Raw genomic sequence first — 26939 nt, 5'->3', positions numbered from 1 at the left:
TAGTTGTTGCCCGCGACTACGTGCGCGCAGAATTAAAAAAAAATAACTTTATTAGCAGCTCATGTGTTCTTCAAGGCTATGTTCTACATCTATGAGAAATTTCAGAGACATCCATGCAGCCGTTCTATAGATACCGTGTAACAAACATCCATTAATTAATACAAACATCCAAACATTTACATTTATAATATTAGTAAGATATAATATGAAATCATTAAGCCACTTGTATAATAACATAATGACTAGAACTTACTCTTCTGAAGTATTTCTCACGTAGGTACGCGACTCAAAAAGTGTTCTGGCAAATATCAAATTAAATTATGACATAATTAAATTTAATCCTGGTGCATTGAACATATTATAAACATATTAGAAGACACACTAAAGTACAAAAGTTACAATGACTCAAAAATTAAGAGACCATCAACAATAGCCGCGTCCCATCAACGTCAAACAAACCGAACATCTTTTGTGAGAGCTCTGGGAAAAAATCACCCAAACTCCCGACCTGGTAACCCTTTAATTTTTTTTCTATAGAACTCATTTAAACATCTCGATACATCCCCCAGGCGATGCACCTTGTTGCAAATTAAGTATTCAAGCCAAAAAAAAATGTGACCCCTAAAGAATCGTGGGTAAAAAAATTATCTTTCATTATTATAATGCTTACATATTGAAATGAGACACCGGGTCCGCATATAAAATTGGTCTTTTTATGCACGGTGAAAGGGTTAGACACGTCGGGATGGGTGCATTGATTCAGTTTTTTTATTTCCGATGCTGCACAATTTTTTAACGCTTTTGCTACTGTGGTTCGCATCGATCCGTTATTTCCGTGTTAAAGGTGATGCTTGATTTAGGGCTGCGATTACACAAACAAATAAAAATATTTTAAGACGAATGACAGAAGTCACGCCTTAACCTTTAAATAGCAATTGTGATAAAAGTTTTTTTAGAAACAAATTTTTCACAGATTTCATACAACTTACATATGTTCCAGTGCAGCAAAAATATAAAGTCAAAAAAATATCTTATAAATTAATAGCTGTTGAAATAAATAAAAAATCTAGTTATGTTACCCAAGGATAGTGTATCTTTCCAACAGTGAAAGAGTTTTTTAAATCGGTTGCGTGATTTCGGAGCTTATGCAATGCAAACAAACGAACAATTATATTTTTAATATTAATATAGATATTTTGAAATTACACTAATTACAGAAACAATCAAACTATTAATTAAAATCTTCATTATTAAAGACCGAATATCAATTTTAATTACGAATCACACATTAAAATCCGGAAACATTTCACGTAGTCATTGTGCGGACAATACAATACACAGACAAAAGTACGAGAGATATGATCAACAATTTCACACTCGGCACCTCGGGTGCATTTTTTCAATTCGTCAGAAGTGCTTTATATGCTACGATAATATCGCCCCCGATTCCACGTCACGATATTATACTCGAGAGCCCATTGACTTTACTACGTGCCTTTTTTAAATAAGTAGCTTTTGTAATCAAGGTGTCTGTTTTAATGACTTTTCAATACACTTGATTTTGGCCAAGATTAAAAATAATTTATTGCTTTCAATTGTTTCTTTAAAGTCGAAAGCTCTTATTATTATCATGACGTATTATCAACTAACAGATTCATTCACCTTATTATTTTAGCGACATTAAGAACGTTGCATCAAAATCGGTAATGCTAGATGTAAATCTGATGTTAATCTTTGTCTTAAAAACAATTTATTATCCAGTCGAAATCAGTTAAATATGGTATATTAGATAGGAACATTAAACAATATAAATGTGCCTAATTTTAAAGGTTTGCTTATCCTATTTAGTTTTAAAAAGTTATTTATTGAAATCAATAAAATATTCCTTTCTTTGTAATAAGTTAACATAATTCGTTACAACCAAATACTAAACAGTGACAAATAACCGCGAACAATTATAGAATCAAACGAAACGTGCTAAAACACATAAATCTCGACGAACGCGACATGTTGTCCAAACTTCGGTGGATCAGTCACTCCCCCGGGATCCGCGGGACACGCTCCTATTTACCAGTAACCCTAACTGACCCTTAACCCTGCCTACCTAAATATGACCTTTAGGCCTGGCCCTCGGACATTGTGTAGAGAATTAATCGACTGGTAGCCCTTTGTAGTGGACACTGCCCATCCTTTATACGCGACCGTTCCTTATTGTGTTTGAATTAAAAGTTTTTAAGTGTTCCCCTTTGGCAAAGGAAACCGGTTTGCGATTTTTTTGCTGTACTGAACGGTCCAGTTGTTATTATATAGCAAATTTTAGTTATAAAATAGTGAAAGTTTACATAATACTTATTACATTTTTAAAATATTGTTATTGACAACTTTTTGGTTACTTTTGAAGAAATTGAGGTTATCATCATGTTGTTCAAATAACACTATGATAAATAAGTTTAAAAAACATAGGATTTAGCAAAATGTAGGCTCTTATTTTGTTAGTATTGTACTATACTTTGGATTTCACAAAAATGTGACTTCCTTACTTTCAGTGTTTGTATGTGTGTGGCATTCTTACATATGTATGCATGCTTCGTGCACATTCTTATTTCAAAGGGCTTCACTTCCGGTGCCATAAATTGTAACTAATAATAACAAATGCAAAAGGGTGTGAGCGGTATGCAAAATAGATACGCGAAACGAGTTCTTGAAAATTCTATACAAATATTATTATTTTATATTTAAAGGTACATTTTTTTTGGATTCGAAGTCTAAAATAATTAGAAACCGAGATGAAATAAGTTTCTTTGTTTTTAATAAAACAATATATAATAATAGAGAATTAAACGCAGAAGATTTGATCTGATTTGGCAGAACTCTTTCTATTTTGAAGTAACTGATGATCAATCATGCTTGTAAAGTCAAACTTATTATATAAATTCAAATCACCATCATGGCAGCGAACATGTTAATTACGTTGTTAAAAAAATTACGATAAAACTATTCACATTAATAATTTCATCAAACTTTATTTATTCCTACATTTCGTTGTTGACACGTCAACTTCCCGCGCGATTCTCCTGCCTTTTCTTTATTATTTTGTTTTAATTAAAAAAAGACAAAGGTCTTAGAGGCCAGTGTGCCACCTCTTTGGCAGAACGCAAACTCCTTGTCTACCAAAGAGGTGGCATACATAATTCTTAACTCAACTTTATAATTATTTGTTGATGTAAGAAGTTTTAGGTAATGCAACAGAAAAGAGATTAAATATATCTTATTATTTATTCTTGTTCAATATAAAGGAATATATGTAAATAATTTTATGTACATAAATGAAATTAAATGGCGCCTTCTTATCCAGGATTTGTATTTCATTCAACATAAACCCTGTCACTCAAACTGCCATACAACGGATCAGCAGGAAAGGTGTGCGATATCGCTTATGCAAATTTCAATTTACACACCATGCTAATATGAACTTTATCACATCACAATAACGGTTATTTTTTCTTGTATCGTTTTAGAATAAAAATAATATTTGCATACAAATATTCCTCACGCAAAACTCGTAGTAATTGTTTAGCAGTTAATGTTGTTTTTCGCATATCAGTTTGATGTGATTTATTACCTTCTATTGGAAATATTCATCTAATTTGCATGGAACATTGTTAAGGGAAGTTTTACTTTTTAAATGGCCACAAAAGATTTTTTTTAATAAACAACATTGCGAATGCCCGCCAACTTTCATTCTAACATCTGCCGCGTAAACCCTTTGGGTCTGCCTCGTAATTTGAATATTGCAAATGTATCGCTTTGCATTTCCTACCTGAATAGTTCCGGCGTATGATTATAAACTATTGTTATTCTAATACAGAATGCATCTAAAATATACCATATGTGATTCGAACGAGTGGAAGTTAATGTACACTTTCTTGTTGTAAGTACCCATCGAAATAAACATCTTTGGTATACATATGACCTAAGAAAAAGAAACATCAGGCGTTGCTAACGTTCATCAACTTTATCAATACTGGAACACATACACCGTCTAGATTACTGACATCCCTCGAAATAGATTGTGTTGCGTTGTAGAACGGTCTGTCTTCTGCAGCATTTCCAAACTGTAGTAAGTTAGAACTTCAAGAAGCGAGCGTATCTCTATTTAAAATGCATTTGCGGTTCCTCTAGTATCGTAGATGCTTATGGGTGTTGATGATCACTTCGGTATTCCCTTGTTTGCCTTTTACAAAAATATGTAGATACGCAAGTCTCGTACTACTCGTTTACTATGATGTCTTTTACAAGACGATGCAAAGCAGTTGCACGTAAATCTACTGAACTGTTGTAGTAGGAAACTCAGCCAGAACAATTCTTCCAATCAGTTTTACCGAACTTTTGACATTTTAGAATATTTGAAATTCCTTCAGCTACGCCTTTCCTTCTTATAACCACAAAGTAATGTATTCTTACAAAGATATAAAAAGGCAAGGGTGTGAAACGCTCTAAATCTTTCATAAATTCGATTATTGTATGTCTATCCACCTAACTTACAGGACCTTGCGTGTAATAAATCAATTTCTATTACAATTTCGGAATTATTTACGGCGCGTGCGGTAATTATTAACAAATTCAATAATTCGTTAACATCGCAGGTCATTCCGGACAATGTGACTCTTTGTAAAGAAACCAGTGTTGCCAGTGCGGACAGTTCCACGCGCGTTGGGGACTTTTATAAAGAAATATAGCGAATTATAAAAAGGCGCGTGGTCAAACCCGTTATTTGGCAAATGAACTAGAAAAACGGGTTGTTGCGAAAACCCCGCGCATTCTATTTTGCGCGGATTTGCTAAACATAATGATTTTGAATGTCGACCATTGTTCGAAAACGCAGTGTACGAAAATTCACGGTGTTTGATTGTAAATAAATATTTTGTTATAATTTCGAACCGATGTCGGGCAGATGGTCGTAATTTATAAAGATTTGGTATAAATAGTCGAATAAAATGGGCATCGTCGTAGATTATTCAATAAAGTTTTACTATAGTTTAACATTAAATTAATCTACTTATTATTATGTTTTTTGATAGTTATAAATTAATATATCTACTTTAAATAACAAAACATTTTTCCATTCAACAATAAACTTGGACAAATTGTTAACAGTCCAGTTTATCTATAATTCAAATTGAAAATAAAATGTAAGCATCTTACTTCTACTATTTGGTAAATACATAACCTAGATGTTCTTTAAAAAGTAACGTTTAATTTTACAACCAAAGTATTATAATTAGATATAAATATTCCTTTTGTGGTAAAATGTTATCAATTCTATATGAAAACTGGAAAACTACAAATATTAATTATGTGTATTAACTTGGTATTGGTTGGCTTTTAGTATTATATTCCAAGAAAGTGCATATTCTATGTAAGCAGTAATACCATAAATTACCAAACCTACATGTACCAAAATCTCTTAGTAATCTGTGCACAAAGATTAATTAATGCACATGATTTAAAATTCGAACGTGAAATGCGAATTGCGAGCTATCGTTGGCGCCAAAATTCGGTGTAACGGTGTCCCGCGCCGCCTCACACACGGGCCCCGCCCTACGTGTGGTGGCCAATCGCACGTCGACGAACACCCTCGTGCCTCACGCATATCGATCTGACGAGCGGACAACGCTCGAACGGAACGTTTTCGACATATCACACGCTAAACACCGACAAACAATAACATATGTCAAACATGCGATACATTTTGAACTTTGCGCCTAGTTCTTAAAGTCGATTTTTACTTGCACATTTAAATAGCGCTTACGACCGCTTGTTTACATACCAAATTATTCTATTTTTTCCTTTTTTGTAATATCACGCCAAAATGAACCCTTAAGATCTACTGATGAAGTTTATTTGGAATGATAATTTGTGCTCGTAATACGAACACTTTTTTTTTAGTTTTTTTAAGGTGTTCACAAAAGGCAACAAATTCTTCAATTAATGGCAACGTAAATGCAATTTTCTATTCAAAAATTCAAATTAAATTGATAAACTATTATCAATTAAATAACACTCGTATTTATTCTTTTCAAATATAATGGTATCATGTTAGTGTTGTGCTGTATAAAAATAAGTGGTGTAAAGCGCCATCTTTAACACAAAACTCATATCATTTGGTTGCAGCGAATTCAATTCTTCAGCGTCTAATTTTTGTTCTTACTTTACAAAAGATGTCGCTTTTGTTATCTATATATATTACTAAAATTGGAGTGTCTTTGTAACATTGAACAAATAAATATATGTCGTACATAAGAAATTTAGTGTTTTAATAAAATAAAAATTATGACATTATTGTTTTATTCATATTAGTAATAAATAAATAAAATTAATACAATTAAAATTAATTATAGTAAACGAACGATTAATTACGTTAAAATATTTATAATCTTTACGAAGATTTTATGAACCATATTTTTATTAAATCTGGTTGAGTGATTTACAATGGTTATATTATACACATGCTGTTTGGTTTACTACTGGGTTCTGCCAGCTTCACCTATCATACATACAAAACATTTAGATTTTTATAGAAAAAAATACGAAATTTTTAAAAATGTTACATGTTTTTGGACGTTTATAAAATAGCTTTTTAAATTCTTTATTTTCATACATAATAAGCAATTGTTATTTCATTTCTACGAATTATGAATACTTATTTTTACATAAAAAGTTTTACAAAATGTTAATTAGAAAATATATTAACACATTAAAGAAAAAAATTAAAGCTCTATTAAGTAGTGATACACAATTACAAACACAGAGAATAAAGACAAGATGGAAAAACAATTTTACGTGTGGCTTTTTTGTAATTTTAGATATTATATTATTTTATAATTTTAAATATACCACGAATATTGTTATCCAATGAAAATACTGCATCTACTCTTATGTCAACAGTATTATGTTTGCTGTTAATTTATGTGAACTGGGTGTTAATATTTACATCTCGTGATGGTTCGTTCAAAACTAGTGGTATATTGCCCCCGCTGTTTTTAGGCACCCACCCTGCTGATTCTTCCTCCATTTTCTTCTTTTCCTCTTTTACTCTTTCATATTCGTCTATCTCAATTTGGTATTTTGGTGTAGTAATGCCAAAGAAATTTGCAAGTGATTCTCCAGCATAATCTACAGCACCTAATACCTTTGATCCTGATTTCTTAGCATAATGAGAGAACCATGGGCCCCATGTAAGAGTTTTCTGCAATTAAGTATAAATATTTATATTTCATATTAAATAAATGAATGTTCATGTCTAACAATACATATTATTAAGTTACCGGATCAACGCTGTCTTCATTGTGCGGCGCACTTGCTAATTCATTTGTATGCACCTCTTCGATTTCTTCTTCAATGCCATCACTAAAATGTATGACTTTAATAGGACGCTTTATTGTAACATTAACTTGATCCGTAGTTTCAACATCTCTGGTTTCCATGTTAAACAACGTAATATACAATTTGATTGAAATGGTAAAATTCAGGTAGGACTATGAGTCACTGCTTTTAGTATTCTACAAAGACGTAAGGTCTAAAATTAAGACTTATTCGCAGAGACTATAAACTACAAAGACAATGTTTATTTACATCACCATCCTAGATGTCAATGTTAAGTGTCAGACTCGTCAGACCAAAAAGTATAGAAGTCAGACTGCCACTGTCAGTCAGCGGTTAGTGTTACTCTCATTATCAGTAATTATAGTCAAATAAAAAGCACTAAGAAAACTTGTAATTTTTAAAATCCAAGTTACAGCATTTTTTTAATATTTCAACATTATTTTTTATTAGATTTTACCTATAATGCTTCTTGATTTTAATTAATATTGAGCGAAATCATAAAGAGAGACATTTTTCAACAAATTAAGGAACGCAAATATCATTTTGACATGTTTATGTTCAATCTTCAAATCATTTAATAAGTTCAAGAACTTGTTGCTTCAAATCTGAGAAAAAAAATTGAAATATTATTTATTGTGATATTAAATCAACATATTTAAAGTTATTTAACGTAGTCTAAAAAGATGTAAAAAACTATTTTAATCGTCACTTCTTAGAAATACTTACAAATATTCTCAATAACATCGCCTATTTTCTAATTTCATTGAAATATTGAAAAAACAATGGAAGTATTTTGTAGAGGATGCTTAATTCAGTATAATGATCCGTCAGAATTAATACAGTACTCAGAAAAGAATAGAAGATTATTTATTTATTGTACTGGTATACAGGTGGGCTTTTTTTCATTTATATTACTTTTCTTTTGTTTTATTTATTTCTTGTGCACATTGATTTACTTAAGGTCTTATTGTAAATGTACTCACTGAGTCCTAGGATTTCTAGTACATTATTAGAAAAATCAATTATTTCAATCAGTTTTTAAAATTACACATGTAAGTTGTATGTTTTAAACTTTATCACAAATTATATTACAGGTTAAAGTAAATGACAGTTTTACATTCCAATTATGCAAAGAATGCTACCTCAATATGCAAGTTAGTTGTAAATTTAAGAAATTATGTCATAAATCTGATAAGAGAATAAAAAATTACTTGTCTTCAAAAGATTCAGGTGAAAATATTGATTTGCCTACTTATCTCAAGACAGACGATGACTCAATAACTTTCAGGTAAGGTTTTATAATTTTTTAATAAACCTAAATATCTTACTAATTCAAAAAATGTGAAAGATTGGATAGATATTTGTTTGTATTATGTGTCTTCAAAACAGCTTAATGGATCTGAATTAAGTTTTGACACTGATGTTGAACATAGTCTGGAAGAATGCTCTATTATTTTATTAATTTAATTATGCCCTTCCCATAAGACATCTGAAATTAGGTGATCTCAAATAAGCATTTTAACAAAGTGAAATATTGGTAGAGATTTCATAATTAGTTTTTTTTTTATTTGCAGGCTTCCATTACTCGGGAATAGTACACCAGGCAATAATAATATTAAAGATGAAGACAATGGTAAATTTATGTTTTCATTTACAATGCTAGTACAAAGTCTACTTTGTGAGTATACAACAAACAACATAATTAACGGCCGTAACCCAAAGTGGTAGGCAGAGATCTCAGACCTCCATTTAGCACAGTTCTGACACACCTCTCTCGCTTCGCCTACATAGAAATGTAGGTATAGAAATACCTAACAGCATAGTAAATATATTGACAGAAAAAGAATTTCAATACATTGAAATTATTTGTAATATAATCCTAAATAATTATAAATTTTTTTTACAGACTCAACATGTACAAGTATACAAAACTTTATCAACGACATTATGGCGTCGGAAGAGATACCAGCCACGGAAGCTCGCATTATACGGGAAGTGATTGAAGAAGAGGCGGATGTTCTGGATGACTCTTTGGACTCACATTGGCTACAAGATGATGTATCTATTGACAATAGCTGCAAACTAGATTTCAGGTACATTAGAAAAAAAAACTGATTATTCAATTATTTATTGTCAGATTTTTTTGGCATCTTCCAGAGACAATTTTTATCAAATGTGTTCATCTAGAATTATTTACATAAATGACAATTAATTAATATGCTGTTCTATTAGTTTCAGTCCATTTGTAACACCTCTGTATGCCAACGAAGATAGTCCAAAGAAATTTGAAGAAGAAATTGCCAAAAAAGTGACTGAAGATGTTGCTACATTTAAAATACCAGCAGATATCAGTATTAAGATAGAACCTAATTTAGAAGAATGTAATGCAATGGAAACGAAATGTACAATAGATCAAAATCTAGAAAAAGCCTTGCTAAATGAGAATAATGAAAATGTTTTCTTAGAAGATCTTCTCGTTACACCTCCATGTGAGTAATAATTCTAGCTTTCAAGCTAAATCCATACACTATAATTTCAATAGAGGTAGCAGTTTTTTATTGCAGAATGTTCATTAACCAACTTCCTAATAGAAAATGTTCATCTCAACCATGATTATTCCTACCCAGTGTTAATATTCCTATATTTTATAGTATTCATGTTTTATTACTTATATAAACATGTAGAAATATTATAATTATTTTAGTTGTTCCGACTATATTCCTTAATTTAGACAGAACTCTTTGAGATTTTTTCTTGATGACTTCAAATAGGCATTGTTCCCTTAAGGTGCTATTTTAAAACAAAGATATGTATGATTCAATTCAAAGGGGATTAGTTAAGTACCTAAATACTCAAAGGTGAAAAAAATGTATATCTTTCCTTAAAATACACTGTTTATTTGCAGTACAATCGAATACATCTGGACCACCAACACCAATGATAAATAACATACTATTTGGTGAAAAATTCGAAAGTGACAGTGAAAATTCTTTAATGAATAAAATAGGAAAATGTATTGAAGATTTTCAACCTGTACAATCAGATAGTGTATTAGAAGATATTTTAGCTGAAACTGTTAAAGAGTTTAACATAAACCAAGATTTAGATAGTGATATTGAAATGAAGACTGATATATTAAAAGAAAAAAATACTTATAAAAACAAAGGAAATAGAAAAGAAATATGCAAAAGTAATGTGAAAACAAAACAGATTGTATCAAAGTGTTCACCAGATGAAAATAAATATAATATAACTAATTTCTATTGTAAAATGTGTAACAAACAGTTTAAGAATCTTGCCGCATTGAAAGTGCATTGCGGAAGAAAACATAAGTTAAGATTGAGTAACAACAATCCCGAACACCATAAGTTAGGAAAACCTCGAATTTGTGATTATTGTGGAAAAGTGTATCGTCGTTTGCCTCAATTTATAAAGCACATTAAAAGCCACTCTGTAAGTATGATACTTGTGACATACTAGCTGTGCCTCATGGTTTTTCCCCCAATCTTTCCTACTAACCTTTTAATTTATTCCAGTAGCATTTGTAGTGCTCTAGCGTGATATTATTTTTATATTGATATCTAGATTTTAGCTTAATATTTTTTAATATATGGAGAGTACAAGTAAAACAAATCCTGTCGTACCAACAAACTCATCAATCATATGTTAGTATAGATATATAACAAGTAATGTCTTAATATTTTGATAATTTTTAACAATATCTTTTTAAGGTAATACTTTAAAGAACTGAATGTTATGGGATAGACTTTACTGAATCCATATTTTAATTTTAGAAAACCACAATCTTACGTCCATACGTATGCCTAATTTGTTCACTGAAATTCACTTCAGAGGCTAAACTTAATATGCACCAGAACACTCACAAAACGAAGCCTGCAGACAAGAATCATAAGGTAAGCATCAATTATTTCTTCAACAATGCTTAAAACTAGCCGTGGATTTCTGGGACCAGAATCTCTGTTTAAAACATAATGTTATACCTGTTTTGTCAAAGATAATGACAGGGATGATATCTTTGACACAGAAATTTGAGTCTCAGAAACCAACCGACTGTAGATCAATTAAATTAAATCTGGGGTTTATCAATGAAGGCAGCTTCTATCTATAAATAATGTATTAAAAATAAAGAATATAGTAGTTTTTAAAGATATTCAGAACAAAGTTTACATTTGCCGGTACAGTAGGACAGTAGCGATCAATAACAGCGCTGGCATACAACTGACATGTAAACACCGTCTTCATATGCTGGATTAATCTTAACGCATATCTAGTTATATCGCTTTTCTTCTACTGAGCAGCTTTAAGCTACTTTTGTTCATTCCTGACCCGAAAGTTTTTTTTCTTCAGAAATATGTATGCACAATATGCGGAGCGGGGAGTTCATCTGCTACTAACTTGAAAACACACCTCAGACGACATTCTAAGAACTACACTTTGCACTGTGAGGAGTGCGGCATGGGTTTCTACAGGAAGACAGACCTGACCACACATTACAGGTTAGTAAAGCACACACGCTTTCTTAACCCATATCGGAAATAAGTAATTAAAGATTTACATTCGCTTTCATCCTGAAATGTGTACTCGCTTTAGTAACAACGATGTAACAAGTATTACAGTTTGCAGATATCTTGGCGGCTCTAAACTTTGCGCGAGTCGCTGCGCAGAACACACTCTTAAGTGTGTTGGGGTGTAGCGGGATGCGGGGGAAGGGCACTGCGTAGCACGGACATGACCTTGGGCCGCCAAGATATTTGAAAAGAATACATTATCGGCTATTAGCGTTTTATATGTTATTTAAAAAAAATCATAAGTAGATAATTGTTTTATTTCAGGCACCATACAGGCGAAAAACCTTACCCTTGCGAGCACTGCAATCGTAAATTCGCACGACGAGACGTACTTAATAGACATATGAAATGTCACACAGGTATGGAATTAAAAAAAATGTTTTCCTTTTAGCTGAGAAAAAAATTAAAACCAACTACATGCTCAGGAGAAGAATACGAATCGAATGACATTTTACCCACCAAAAATAAATATCTCTAGACCAGGGATAGTGAACCATTGGCACACATGACTATATTTCAGGGATGCACTAATTACAAAATGATTTTGCATCACAAAAGAATTGCGTAAAGTAGCAACTCTAGTATATTTCCTATCATCACAAATTCTAAATAAATGGATGGCATCCTGATAAATGTTCGCATCCCCAGCTCTAGGCCATACAAAGTTACATACATAAAAAAACATTTGAGTTAGTCGGGTAAAAAACTTAATCAGTTGCAATGTAGATGGGACATCATTACTTAAATAGTTGTTTATAATTATTTCCAGACGAGAAACCATTCATGTGCCCATATTGTGATACACGATACTCCAAAAAGCATTCTTTGATAACACATTTGGAAAAAAGCAAGACTTGTCGGAACACATTACCTCCAGAAGAGACAGACAATGAGAACAATGTCTCTGTGTATTACGCTCCAGTTGTGGGTACAGATGTGATATTAGATGAAACTGATGAGAAAGTAGTAGCAACAAGTGAGGACATAATTGAAAATAAAAATTAATTATTGATGTTTTTTTTTTTAAGTACAATACTCCACAGAAATATGGCAGTATGTCTATTTTTGCATTGCTTTAATGATAACAGCCATCATATGTTAACTATTTTCCTTTTGAATTAATATAAATAAATCCCAACTAACAATTTCTAGATATCTCCCTCTGATAATGTACCTTTTAAGTATTTATGTGCACCATTTCGTTTCCATTTCCACCCCATACCTTCAAAAAGATTGGCACAACATGACAATTGTACTATATACTAGCTTTTAGTCAGAACTTCATGCTTAATAATCTGCATTAAAAAGTATCCTATGTCCGTGTCTCCAGTCAACCAAATTAGCTTTTCCATTCTTGAGTTGTGAATAGTTTCACAAGACTTAATTTTCATATTATATCTACCTACTAAGTACAATTTTAGTATAAAAATTTACGCTAAGGGACTGTGTGGCTGGTTATAAATGTTTCAAAATACTCAAATAAAACATTTTACATGTAAATTAGGCATGAAATAAAACGGTAATATTCAATAACACTTGATTATATTCCATAACTCTTGACATAATAGAAAAAAATACAAAATTTAAAATTAAACTAAAACAACAATTTGGTTAATCATGAATGAAAGATAACGAATTATTTTCATAATTTCATAAGATTTTATGCACACTTCTGATCCAAACATAAAACACTGTTTCAAATTTGAAAACAAAAACTACATTTTAAACTAAGAAATATTTGCACTACATTGAATACTTGATGACTGTAAAAATATTTTTAATTTCCAGGTACTAATATTTAGTTAAATCCTCTCAATAAAGGAAAAACTTTTAAAGGTAACATTAACTTTAGATATATCAAATCTATCAGAAATTAATGACAATATGTTTTTTAACAATGATTTCTTTTGTTATAAAATATTTTTTAATATCATTATTGGCAAAACCTGGCTGCCTTAACATCTACAAGACATACTAATTTAAACTGCTATTGTAACTCAAAATAAGTTCCTAATAGAAACTTTATTTATTAATTTATTTAAAAAAAAAACTTAATTTCCTAACAATAAAAACTACTTATATATTAATAAATAACATTTCATACATAATGTAATGTGATGTCACATTTTTACAATACAACTGACAATTCTAAACTTATTTTACATGCCAGCTACATTTATTTGAAAAAAAAATAACCAAAACTAATAAGATACAAAATATCTCCCGGGCTATTCTGACTATAACTAAAACAAATTTAAACTTAGGACCAATAGTTAAATCTATCATCATTTTACGACTTAATCTCAACAAAGAATGAAAACTAAAAAAACAAGACATGAACAACAGAACTTCAAAGTTTTTTTTCCCTAAATATGTTCACATACCTCAACTTGCGTCTAAACAGCACCTTATTCACTCACAAATTACAATTTGTTCAAGTTCATTCACTGTATACCCTGAACTAAGACTTCTGTCCCCTTGGTCTATGGTAAGTCTGTGGAGTTTGGCAGTTGTCAGCCAATTGTTGCCGCATCGAAGTGTTTTCTTCCCTCAATTTCGACAGCTCTTGATTCAGTCTCAATATTTCTAATACAAGTTTATCATTGTCCACTTCTAGTTTTTCCAACCTGCGATAATAATATTTGGTTATTATTAGTATCTGTTGTCTGCATAGCTTATAAAATCTTGTTGTCAAATATACAAAATTTGGTTACAGCAAACTAAAGTAAAATAAATTTAGGAATACTAGTTCACTGACAATTTAACACTAAAATGAAATGAAGTTGCACTCTTTGAAATTGTTCTATCTATTTATCATAGAGCCGACCACATAGGAAAGTATAATACAAACACAAGTTTTGTTTTTTTTTTAATACAAGAAGTTTAAAATTTAAACTAACCTTTTTTGTTTTTCCGTTAGTTCTGTTATATGATCACATGCTTTAGCCAGTATGCCGCCTTTGCTTGCTGCATCTGGTAGACCTGAGTTGGGGACTAAAGCTGCCAATTTAGTGATCCAACTGTTGATTTTATCACGACGCCGCCGTTCAACTTCATTATGTGTCGCGCGTCTCTTGTCATCCCGCTTAAAAAATAACATTTGTACAGAAGTAAATCCGATCCAATCTTTGGTAAATGATAAAATAAAATAATTATCACTTGTAGACATTATAAAAGATATCAAGAGGCTATCTTCACATCATACTCTTGAATATAGTTAGAAATGTCAATGAATAGCCTGACCTGGTTGAAGAATTGCTGCTGTCCCAGTTCTTTAATTAAATTTAATCATAATGAAAACAAAGGTTATTTCTTGATTCCATATAACATTAAATACAATTGAATCCAAATACTTACTTTCTTAGCTGTAGTTATTGCTTTTGTTTGCAATGGTTGCCTTCTTATTGCTTTCTTTTGAGCTGGCGTGGTTGTGAACACCTCATCGGAATTGGTTATAACATAAAATTCACCATTAGGAATTACTGAAATGCAAAAATATAGTTTTCAAATCTATTATATAAATGAATAATTGGAAATAGTAATTGTAAGAAGTATTTTTATTGAAGTTTACAGATACTTTGTTACAAGAACAAAATATATTTACCGTGTGCTGGTGAATGTGATGCCATATTATTGTTACTTTTTTCTCCAGTCATATGGACTAGTTTGTATGTTACTGCACCAGCTGAAAATTCATTATAATATGAGTAGAAAAACAGATTTCCTTTGAATACAAACATTATAATTGTTCTTATATAAAGATGCCTATTAAAACTATAAAGCATTTCAAATAACTTTTAGTAAGAAGTATGTCGTACATACTTATTTGTGAAATAACTATGCTGAATAATATTAATAAATAAGATTAACTAACACAAGTCGCGAAAATTGTAGGGCGTATTATTTTCTTCTTCGTTGTTGTCTAAAAAGCTCGGTGAAACTAATTGTACGTTGTCTTTGGTATCCTCTGTAAGGAATCATAATTAAATTTAAAATATCAATATCAGATAATTCAATTCAATAATATATGAGCTAACTAGCTGCACATTGGTAAATATACTGTCGTAAAAAACAAACTGAAACGCCAAGAAAAGTCAGCCAAGTTAATTTAAGTAAAACAGTTTGCAAATATAGAAATTCTTGAACACAATTGTTACTTTCTACTTCTAATTTAAAGGTATTTAATAACGTACCGTAAAGTGGATCTTCCATTACCACTAGTAATTCGTTGTCAGCACTGTAAGAAATGGCGCAAAGTGAAATTTAGAGAGAATTGCCAAAAACTTAAAACTGCAACGATAAACTTGGCAAATTGCAAAACTAAAATGACGACCTTCGTTGGCACATAATTGTAATTATATAAGACATTTGTCTATACTTCTAATCATTGTGCATGATGTTATTTTACCTGTTATCAAGTGAATTTTCTTCTACGTCCACCTTTAATTCCACTTTGGACATTGCGCGTAATTATTTTTGAATTTTCTCAACTTGGTCACGGGGACAAATAAATGGTCATGTGATGCGCCTATAAACAATAAATACAGATTAAATATTTTATAGAACATAGACAACGGCGAATACAAATGTGCTCCAATGTGCTCTTTGTATGCAGTGTATAAATCGACGCAAACAACGAGGATTGTTATTTTTAGGTAATAATTCAAATTGATTTATGTATAAATAAAAAGAAAATGATAATTAAATTTGTCTTATCATTTATTATTTATCTCCCATACATATTTTTCCCACAACTCTTGGACATCACACAACTATTGGAATATCGTACATGTTCGTCAATACGTCCAAGTAATAATAATGTTATGTATTTTACTTATTCTATGTTAATTGCCGAACTCAAAAATTACAAAGCGATTATAATGAAATAATTTGAAAATTCGACAACAATTAACAATGTCAATGTTATGACATTATATTTATTTACTCTGTGGTTATGACAACCAAAGAGTTTGTTGTTATGGTTTTTTGGACACTGATCAAAGAGTATATAAAATATGCACTGATTGAAATTGATGTTGCCATTATTAGAATATAGTTCCATAGGTTATTCTCAATATGAAGAGATCAAAGAGTAAGCTCTACTAAAAGGTGCTCAATTTATATAGCAATATAATTACTTTTTCTTACTTACTTAGTTTAAGACACCTTCGCAATTTTAAAACCCAAAATAAATCAGGATGTTGGCTCTGGAGCCGCACCGACTGGCGAAGACGGAGAAGTGAACACACGTCATGGGCCCGCCGACTACCAGTCATTTAAAAATAATTTAAAGACATGGCTGATCCAGGCAGATCCAAAAAGCTCTGTAAAGCCTTAAAAAAATAGCTGAAATAAATAATGTATTTATTCTTTAAAGTTTCATAATACTGTTCAATACTCATTTTTAGTTCCTGTAATTTATATTACCAATTTTGTTAGATTCCTTCCAAATATACTTTTTAATTTATAAATTTCCTCTTTAATATCATAGTGTGAATAACGCATAGTTCCAAAACATTATTTTTTCATCTACGTGTTTGTTAAATAAAATTATGTAGGTACTTTACCTTCAGTCAAATTCTTTTTTCTTCGACAACGGTTAGGACATTTGTAAGAGATAACAACACTCTTTGGATATACATAATTTAAATAAACTACAAAGTGGTAAAGTGTTTCCGAGAACATGAAATTCTTGAAATGAATTTTTAAATTTAAAGTGAATCAACTTAATATTGTGGTTCAGTTTAAGTGTAAACTTGTAAAATAATATATAAAAATACTCAATGAGGTGGCTACCTACATTTTTGTCTATAGTGAGTAAATTAAATTCCTCTCGGCGTTTATTCGATGAAATTCCTTATTTAAAGTCGTAATCACGAGTTTTTACAAAAGACGTTCACAATCTTATTTTATATAGATTTTCTATACTATCGTCGAACGTAGACTATTCCCTTGGAGCTTCATCGTATTTGCTTTTTAAAAACAAGGACCGCTATCTTGACCTAAACAAACACAAATTGAAAAGGTTACGAGTTTCTTTAAACATAAAAGCAATTCTATTACTATTGACGATGTACTTACGATTGATTTCTGAGTAAAATTTTATAGAATAAACCTAACATAAGTTTGTTAAGACAGATTTTATTTATTACAGCGCTGTTGGGGCAGATTTGGCTGCAACTAAAATAAGGTCCAAAAATAATGTGAGTACATATTATCCATTTCCTACTTTTTAACGTTATTCTAAACATTTAATAAACGAGTAGTTGATTATTCGCAACAACTCCACAATATACGTAATATTTTTGTAATCTGATATCCTTATTCCCTTGTCATAGAGTTTTAATTTCATTCTCTTTATTATACGGGCTTCAAAGAGTAGCAGGCGTTAATAAAATAATAACTTTTATACTTGACTTTAATGGCTTTTTATGGAACGATATAGCTGTGTAATAAAAAATGCTCTTTGTTTTATGAGCGCGAATCATAGCTTTAGGAAGTAGACATTTTAATGAAAAACTGTGATTACTATTTAATGAAAAATGTACTTTGAATTATTACCTGTAATACTTTTTCATACGTGAATAATGTACATTAATCATTTTTTTTTAATAGTAGAGAAGAAAAAAATAAAACATAACTTTTACGTTTTCATACAGGGTATCCTATTGCGTATTAAAAAAAATATCACAATTGAAAAGTCAAATTTATAATAATTTATAATTATCATAGTACAAAACAAATAATAATTTCCTTGAAGAATAGAGAAACAGTATTTATAGACGTATTAAGATAAATGTCTTATGAATTTCGGAGCCAATTTCATATATTGGCTACAGATAACGAATAACAGTTAATTAAAGTTTACTGCCTTATTCAACGGAAGTTTGGAGCTAATTAAATTAACGTACAAAGATAAACCTTGTTTATTTCTTTCCTTGTTCCCTAATAAAAAGGATACACGGACGCGTCTCATAAAGTTCCATAGTCTATAATGCGCTTAAAAATTATACTTTTTTTACCCCATAAACCTCTAGATGGAGCATTCACAGCACATAAGTGAGGCATCAGGAGACTACTGAGTTAAACTCATATTTATCTAAACGACTCATCAAAGTAACGCTCTACGCTAGATTTGATTAGTTTTAATTAGATTTAACAAATGAATTTAGTAACTATAGGTATAAGAGAGAGGGTGAGGCTAGTTAATAATATTGTCACGTCATAGTATACGTCTTTGTTCTTGTCGGCGGGACTGAGAGACGCTATGGCGTCGGCTGGTCTGGGTCAAGATTGCTTATATTGTCTATACGCTATGTGACTGGAAATATGAAACTATCTATTTGAATAAATCTAAACATATTATGTCTAAAACTTACTAATATTAATATGCGAAAAATCTAACTAATTTGGTTTTCAAATGTCGTATTAGGAATTAAATTTTTAACGTTTCAAATCGCTATATTTTTTTTTATGAATTCTTGATACTATTTATTTTTTGTTGTGTTTTGTTTGATTTGCTTTAGTTACGTTATTCTTTTTCTTTTTAATCTGTTTCCATAACATCATCTTTTGTTATGGTCCAATTTACTTGCACAGATTATTCAAAGGCTCTATAATAGAGTTACAACTGCTGGCAGTTTAATAGACAATAATTTCTATAACAGGGTAGGGTCGAGGGTCGCGAGGGCGATGCCATTATATCACGTAAGCCCGAATATTAATCAAAGTATTTGGGTTCACGGCGTTTAGGTCACTAAGGAAACATAATGCTGTCAATTTTAATTACTATTCAGAAGTTATTTTAGTATTACATTAAAACATTTATAGTAAATTTAATAGATTGGTCATATTTTATATAGAGTATGCATCGTCATAAATATGAGAATTCTAATTGGTACTTAACCATCTCGTCAAAATTTTTTAAACATGTTTAGAAATAAAAACTTGTGATTATTTTCTTTAAAAACTGACTTGAATTTTATTTAAATTATTACGTAATATAATCTAAGTTAGATAATAGAAATTATCAATAACGAAATTACATTTCTATAAAGTACAAAAAAAAACAAGAACAACAATATGTTTTTTGTACAAATGTTTCAGCAATAGAAACTCACAGTTATTGTTGAAACAAAGTTAACATAGAATGCCAGTAACAGGCGTGAAGGTAACAAACGACTCTCCTGACGCGACGCTTTGAAGTTTAACCTGCACTCGAAGTCCCAAATAAACGAACACTTTCACATACATTAAAATTGAAGAACATTTTATTTTATTTAGTTCTACTTAGAATCTGTTATAATGTATTGAATGATTTAAAATCCTAAAAAAAATGTTTCCTAAAGTCCGTGTTCGTAACTGTAGCTTTTTTTATCACTATTACCTTCCGTTCTATATATTGATATTTGAAAAAATAACTAAAAAGTACAGATTTGTACAAAAAAATATTTATAAGTGTCCATTATGTTTTCCAAACTTTTTTTTCGATTTAACGGTTACACATACCTACATGAAGTAACTTGGCGTAGTTACACATTCTTATTTCAAAAACAATTGGTTTAAAAAAAAAAGTATACACGTTCTTTTACGGCTTTGTTACTTAATGTTTTTCCACTAGTTGCTGGCTGACGATAAAACGCAATTCGGTAATGTTTATGATCTAACATAAAAGATAAACAAACGCTTGCGAAACACCATTTTATAGACGAAAGCTCTCCTGTGATGATCAAGTTATAACGCATGAATAAAAAAAAACCTACTTACGTTTTATGTGCAAAAAACAAGCAATCTTATAATGTTTTCTTTTTATAACTAAATATTGTTTTATTATTTATTAATCTTGAAAATTAAAAACGAATAGAAATATTTATTTAGTATATTGTTTATTGGATTAATGTTTTACATTATAAGCATATTTTTCCTCTGGACTGGCAAGTATTATAGGCGACTTTCAGTTGGCGCATCACTAGTACTCCTTTGTTACGATTAATTTATGATATTTGAACAAGCATTTCTTAGAAAAAACGACATTGTTATTCTGTTTAACGAATTGTCTCTTAAGTTTATCGTTGATTTATGTAGAATTTCTGATAAAACCCAACTTGGAAAAATTTCTTTCAACAGCTTTGAAAATTTTTTTTGAAGTAGATTTAAATTAATAATCGTAATTTCATTTAAAAATGTTTTTATTCGCAAACAATGTTCTTCAAATTGAATTTTTATTAAAAAAATCAAAAGCTTCATTTGTTTAATTTTTTTATTTTGTTGAATCATATATGTAGGTAAACAAGAAAATACTGTTGTTTTAAATACATACCAGGTCACTCATATCACTATTTAATAACGTTAAAATAATACAGAATGAATTTCGATAACATGTTTTTTTAAAGACATTCCACTTATTACTTCATACACAACGAAGTTATATTGTTTTAAGACCACTTTTAAATGCCAGTGTTGTTAGTTGCGGAGGGTGCGCTTAGAATAGCTTCCATATTTGAAATTTTAGTTACTTCTTCCGCATTATCTGGCTTTGAGATATTATGTAATCCTACTTGTATGCTGGCAATATTCTCTATAGGATCTGTCTTGTTTTCTTGTGTATCTTCGATGTTCTTGTGAACGTTGATTTCTGATTCATTATATTCCGTCGGTTCCGTATCTGTTAGTGGGTCATATATATCTGAAGATTGAAACTTATTTTCCAAAACACCAATTAACAGTAGATAACTTAAAATAATTTCAGTTAAAAACGACATCGTTTTAATGATTCAATAGGAAAACTGGAGTAGTTCGTATACGTTATATTTATTTATAAGTTTCGATAAACTAGTGAGGTTCGCTTGTAGTACTTGTCTGTATCCTTCATTTAAAAACAACAATATTTTTGTGTAGCTTGTAATATTAAATTAAGCCTTTTGAACTTTGCCTCGACTTAGTTTGTTTGGAATTAAGAACTTGAGATCATAAGAGATTGTCATAGTACAAGCAAGCAATATCGTAACAAGCAAGTAATATGATAACTATTTTTGTTTTTTTTTAATGTTTTTAAGACACAAGCCTTTTTCGGCGTCTCAAAATACTCTTCAAAATGTTGATTGAAATCTACCCATTGGTATATTAGGAACTTTTAGGTGACGTACATACAAACAATGGATGTTATTTATATAGATTAATCTCTAATGCGTCATGTATGTAAGAATACGTTATATATCAATTAGGTTTTTCCTTATAGACCTGAGTGCTGAACGACTTAAATCGTACACAAACTAAACTAAGACAAAGTCAAAGTTGAAAATAATGTGTAATTGAATTTTAAAAAACATTTATCGCTCTTAATGTAAGCTATAATTTTATGAAATAAAAGATTAAAAATAAACACGTTTAACTTTAATCTAAATTAAAAGTAACTCGTGTACAAAGAATATTAGCAATGGCGACGTTCCGTCGCCATGTTTACAGACAAGGACACCCTGGCGTCTGTTAGTCTGGATCAATGTCTTTGCCCAAATATACCATTTAAGATCCTAGCTCTTAAATTTATAATAAAAGTGATTATATAAAAAATAAGTAATAAAAGTAAGAACATCCAATTTTTATGATAAGTAAACAAAGCATAAGTTTAGTTTAAGCTTAGCAATAGCATTAAGGATCATGTAAAAAACATTACTTACTCGACCACCTAGTGGATTCTTCAGTAAACATGACGCAGTAATTGCGTACGTAATTTCCTGTAAGGTAGCGCAGTGTTTATTTCATATCAGACTTTTGGAGCGGAAAACATAAAATATTATCAATTGATGACAATTAATTATTAAGATTTGATTTATAATGTTGTCATATGATTGCGCAGTTTTATTTCTTTCTCAATATTGTATTAATTCTATGTAATCTAATATCAAATCGAGTTGGGTAGCAGGGAACAAGAAACTCACATAGATTTGATTGATTGAAAGCCCAATAATTCCGCTTACAAACAATTGTTATTATTAAGTCGGTAACCGAATTCGTTTTATTAGTAAGTAGTATAATTTTGTTTGTATGATTTAATGTCATAAAATAACATGAATATACACATATACTTATACTTATACTTATACTTATACTTATACTTATACTTATACTTATACTTATACTTATACTTATACTGATACTGATACTGATACTGATACTTATACTTATACTTATACTTATACTTATACTTATACTTATACTTATACTTATACTTATACTTATACTTATACTTATACTTATACTTATACTTATACTTATACTTATACTTATACTTATACTTATACTTCTTGTTCTTCTTCTTCTTCTTCTTCTTCTTCTTCTTCTTCTTCTTCTTCTTCTTCTTCTTCTTCTTCTTCTTCTTCTTCTTCTTCTTCTTCTTCTTCTTCTTCTTCTTCTTCTTCTTCTTCTTCTACGATTTAACAAGTATCCTTATAACTCTTTGTTTTTCTTATGCACGTCAAGTGAGTATCGCGTTATATTTCATAAGTATATTTAACTCACTATGGCATAAATGCATTGTAAGTTACAATGTATTAATGAAATTGCGTACGAGTACATGTATGTGATGCTATTAACTTGTGTATTAATGTATTAAGGTAAAATCCATTACGTTTCAATCTGACTGCGGTGCGTCCATTCATCAGCCTCAAATGGAGGTATGCAAATATAGGATTGTAATATAATTTTATTCATTCATTTTAGTAGTGATATTTTGGTTCCATTTAATACGTTTAATTTTATAAATAGTGAACGTATTTTGGGTAATGTTCATCATCATCTTGACGACCATAAGGTTAAAGTCATAGGGATTGTTGTAATTTTGTAATAATTTTAAGATAAAGTGAGGTTTTATAAAAAATATAGTAAAGAAATAAGAAAAAGTTTGTATCCGTAACAACGCTGGAATTTGGTGGAACAACTGTTTAAAATTTTTAAAAAATCACTTTAATAAAATATTCGTTTATTAATCGGATTATCCAAAATAAAACAGAAAGGCAATGCAATTGAGAATTTGTTGCATATTTTTTTTTTAAAACGCGTGTAAATGAACTGTCGAAAACGTAACATTTTATGAGGGTCACGAATTGAGAACTGTGTTTGTTTAGGCCAGTCGCCGCCCAATTGTGTGACGGCTGTAATTAAAACGGACTCAAATTTCATCAACATTCACATGTATTCGTTCATTTTGAAGTCTGACTAAACGAAATTTAGCTATAATTCTTTAAAATAATATTTCATTTCATTTTAGAACATATTTTGTATTTGGATTACTTCAAGTTTTGTGACTTTGCTCTACTAATCCATGTCCATTCATAATTAAATAAGTCAAGAATCAATAAATTTAGGTATAGTACACTAATCGTTGTATTCTGAAACAAAAATCTATTTATAAAACATATCGTCATCCCTGTCGTTTTCGTTGACCAAGCTGAGCTAACAATATCTCTTCAAAGGAGATTTTGCTATCACAAACCCACGTTTAGTACTATTATGACAAACTTTTTGTTTTCTTTTGTGAAATTTTATCACGTACGAATGTCTAACAATAAAATAAATTCGTTGTCCGTGACAACTTCTAAGTCAAAGTTTCCACCAAAAGGGAAGCGTGTCAGTGTAAAGCTGCTATGTTTGTTTCTTCGACTTAGAACCTTGTGCTTTGTTACTTGAACAAGTTAATTCCAGTGTATGTAACCTAGTTTCATTTGTTTACTTATTTAACTATTAACTTTGATAGTTGAAGAAGTTGTACAAGAATGTTTTAATTATAACTACAGCAATTAAATATATTAATGTTACATAAGTGGTAAATTTCTCGTTGTCCCATTCCTCCGCATATAATGACCGACTGGTGTAATGTAACATGTTACACGACGAGCATTCATACTGTAACACTAAGATACCCGTACAAAATTCCCCGTAACACTACGTGGTGTGTCGCTGTGTAACATGTAACATTACTTCTCGTAATGTCGGTCAGTACCCAGCTTAAAGTTAAATAGTGCGGTGTACACACAGGCTAGGAATTTAGTGAATATAAATTAAACACTCCATAGTTTGTGAAAGAAAATAAGTTTCATTCTATCCAATAACAATAGACAGTTTAGTAAATATTGGACAGGCAGCGAAATGTAGTGGCTGATATGAGCATTCTATTTGACGCGAGTCGACAGCTCTCGTATCAATATTGCCTAGAGCTCATACTTGTACACGAATATATAGCTTATAACGGTGTATTTCCACTGGCGAAAAATTTGGCGATAATATACCTAACGGATATAGCACTTAAGATGTTTTCTGCTTTGTCCGTACATACATATGTATAATTATGATCGTTTTGTTTAATTTTCATGTTATTTTTAGAATTTATATAATAATTTATTTTAAATGTGTCAAAATTTCAATTATAACAGGATTATATTCCTCATCTAAATTCAGTATTGTAATATGACTGATTCTGCTAAATAGCGCTATACAAAGGTGATTTCAATTCACTTTGACTAAAGCTCATTCGTGCGAATCGTAACATAACAAAGAAAATTAAATGTAAACAATGTAACATCTTACATTTCTCTTGTTTAATTTCCACAGTGTTGTTTCCTTAAAATATTTTTAAATTATATCGTTAATAAATAGTTCCATTAATTTATTATGCATATATCATATTTAAATTGATATATTCCCGCGTGGTGGCTCTATACGGACAAATTGCATCGACAAATTCAATTTTATTGGAAATTGATTTCGCTTAAACGATTCCATTTATACTGGATGTCTCTTTTAAATATTGAAAGCTTAAAAGAGTTTTATAACACTACTTTAGTTATGACCGGGGAATATCTTCATCTGAACTTTTATATTGGTCATCATCATCATCTGCTCACCGGTCCGTATCGACGCACGAGGGGCTCTGAGCCTACCGTAAATTAAAGGTAACTAGTCCATAGTTAACCACGTTGGCCAGGTGCGGGTTGATTAACTTCACACATATCTTTGAATTTCTTCTCAGATATGTGTAGGTTGCATCACGATGATTTTCTTCACCATCACCATGTGGAAAACGAAAAACACATTGGTACATGGCGGGATTTGAACTCGGAACCTGCAGATTGCAAGTCTTAGCCTCTGAGCCACCGCGCACTTTATACAGATAAGCAATAGTTATTAATATTCTTGTTATATTCCTTAAATCTGCCGTTAATATGAATAAAAATTTATACTAATCTACATAATACGTAATCGTTAATTTTTGTTTTGAAGACCAAGGACAATCTGGCGACGATATGTCTGGGTCAAGTTTCTTGGCATGCCATCTTGTTTTTGTATCCATTTAGAATATACAGTTCGACCTTAACCAAAATCTAGTTAAAAGGTTGCCCATTACTATCATTTTTAGTGTTACACATGTTTTATGACTTGGCTGTATGATTTAATAAAATAAGTCTGTTAAATTATAATATCGGACAAGATAATAATGCATCGTAATTTCTACTATATAAAAAGTTGCTTTGTTTTCTGGTCACCTATTACGTCCTTTATAAGACAATTTTATCCAACTGTCCAATTAGCAATGACCTTTAGGAGCCATAAAACTACCGAAGGGTTTGTTAATAGTAGCAATATTGGCCTTATTTTTTGTATAAGGATTTATATGAGGGTTCAATATTACTTACGTAAATAGTTCTAAGAATTTTCTTCCTAAAATTTTGGTTACGAAGTTAGTGGAAGGCTGAAGAATGTATGGATACATAGTGTGAAGAGAATATGCTTAAGATGGTAATTTAGATATGATGGCTGATAGAGATGTATAGAAGAGTAGTACATGCTGACCTTACCCTACGTAGCGAAAAGACTAGGTGGGTACATAATTTTCATACTCTGACCTCCTTAGTACGTTAACAGAACCGTTTGTACAATCAAACATTTAAATTGATTTCAAGCGTGGCAATT

General features: G+C 30.5%; 3 protein-coding genes and 1 long non-coding RNA gene across 4 annotated transcripts; 2 read left to right on the top strand and 2 right to left on the bottom strand.

Annotated features, from left to right (window-relative positions):
• Positions 1–6759: 6759 nt before the first annotated feature.
• LOC106113661 (protein FAM177A1) lies at positions 6760–7666 on the bottom strand. The gene is made up of 2 exons (XM_013306512.1): positions 7329–7666; positions 6760–7249 (listed from the first exon to the last, which is right to left on the bottom strand). Exons 1-2 carry the CDS (start codon positions 7485–7487, stop codon positions 6968–6970), a joined length of 441 nt encoding a protein of 146 aa, XP_013161966.1. The 5' UTR covers positions 7488–7666; the 3' UTR covers positions 6760–6967.
• A 437-nt stretch (positions 7667–8103) lies between these two features.
• LOC106113634 (histone-lysine N-methyltransferase PRDM9) lies at positions 8104–12987 on the top strand. The gene is made up of 10 exons (XM_013306471.1): positions 8104–8276; positions 8481–8674; positions 8961–9019; positions 9293–9479; positions 9619–9875; positions 10292–10839; positions 11181–11300; positions 11755–11903; positions 12240–12334; positions 12745–12987. The coding sequence occupies exons 1-10, from the start codon at positions 8169–8171 to the stop codon at positions 12978–12980; spliced, it is 1953 nt and encodes a 650-aa protein (XP_013161925.1). The 5' UTR covers positions 8104–8168; the 3' UTR covers positions 12981–12987.
• A 654-nt stretch (positions 12988–13641) lies between these two features.
• Usf (upstream transcription factor usf) lies at positions 13642–16534 on the bottom strand. Its single transcript, XM_013306461.1, has 7 exons — positions 16384–16534; positions 16169–16212; positions 15850–15942; positions 15580–15660; positions 15333–15457; positions 14876–15060; positions 13642–14602 (listed from the first exon to the last, which is right to left on the bottom strand). The coding sequence occupies exons 1-7, from the start codon at positions 16434–16436 to the stop codon at positions 14437–14439; spliced, it is 747 nt and encodes a 248-aa protein (XP_013161915.1). The 5' UTR covers positions 16437–16534; the 3' UTR covers positions 13642–14436.
• A 1032-nt stretch (positions 16535–17566) lies between these two features.
• On the top strand, positions 17567–18167 carry LOC106113720 (uncharacterized). The gene is made up of 2 exons (XR_001227674.1): positions 17567–17788; positions 18130–18167. It is a non-coding gene; the product is annotated as an uncharacterized LOC106113720 (long non-coding RNA).
• Positions 18168–26939: the final 8772 nt, after the last annotated feature.

Source organism: Papilio xuthus, unplaced genomic scaffold (genome assembly GCF_000836235.2).
Source record: "Papilio xuthus unplaced genomic scaffold, Pxut_1.1 DF828177.1, whole genome shotgun sequence".
NCBI lineage: Eukaryota > Metazoa > Arthropoda > Insecta > Lepidoptera > Papilionidae > Papilio > Papilio xuthus.
This window is presented reverse-complemented; position numbering and strand designations above follow the sequence as displayed.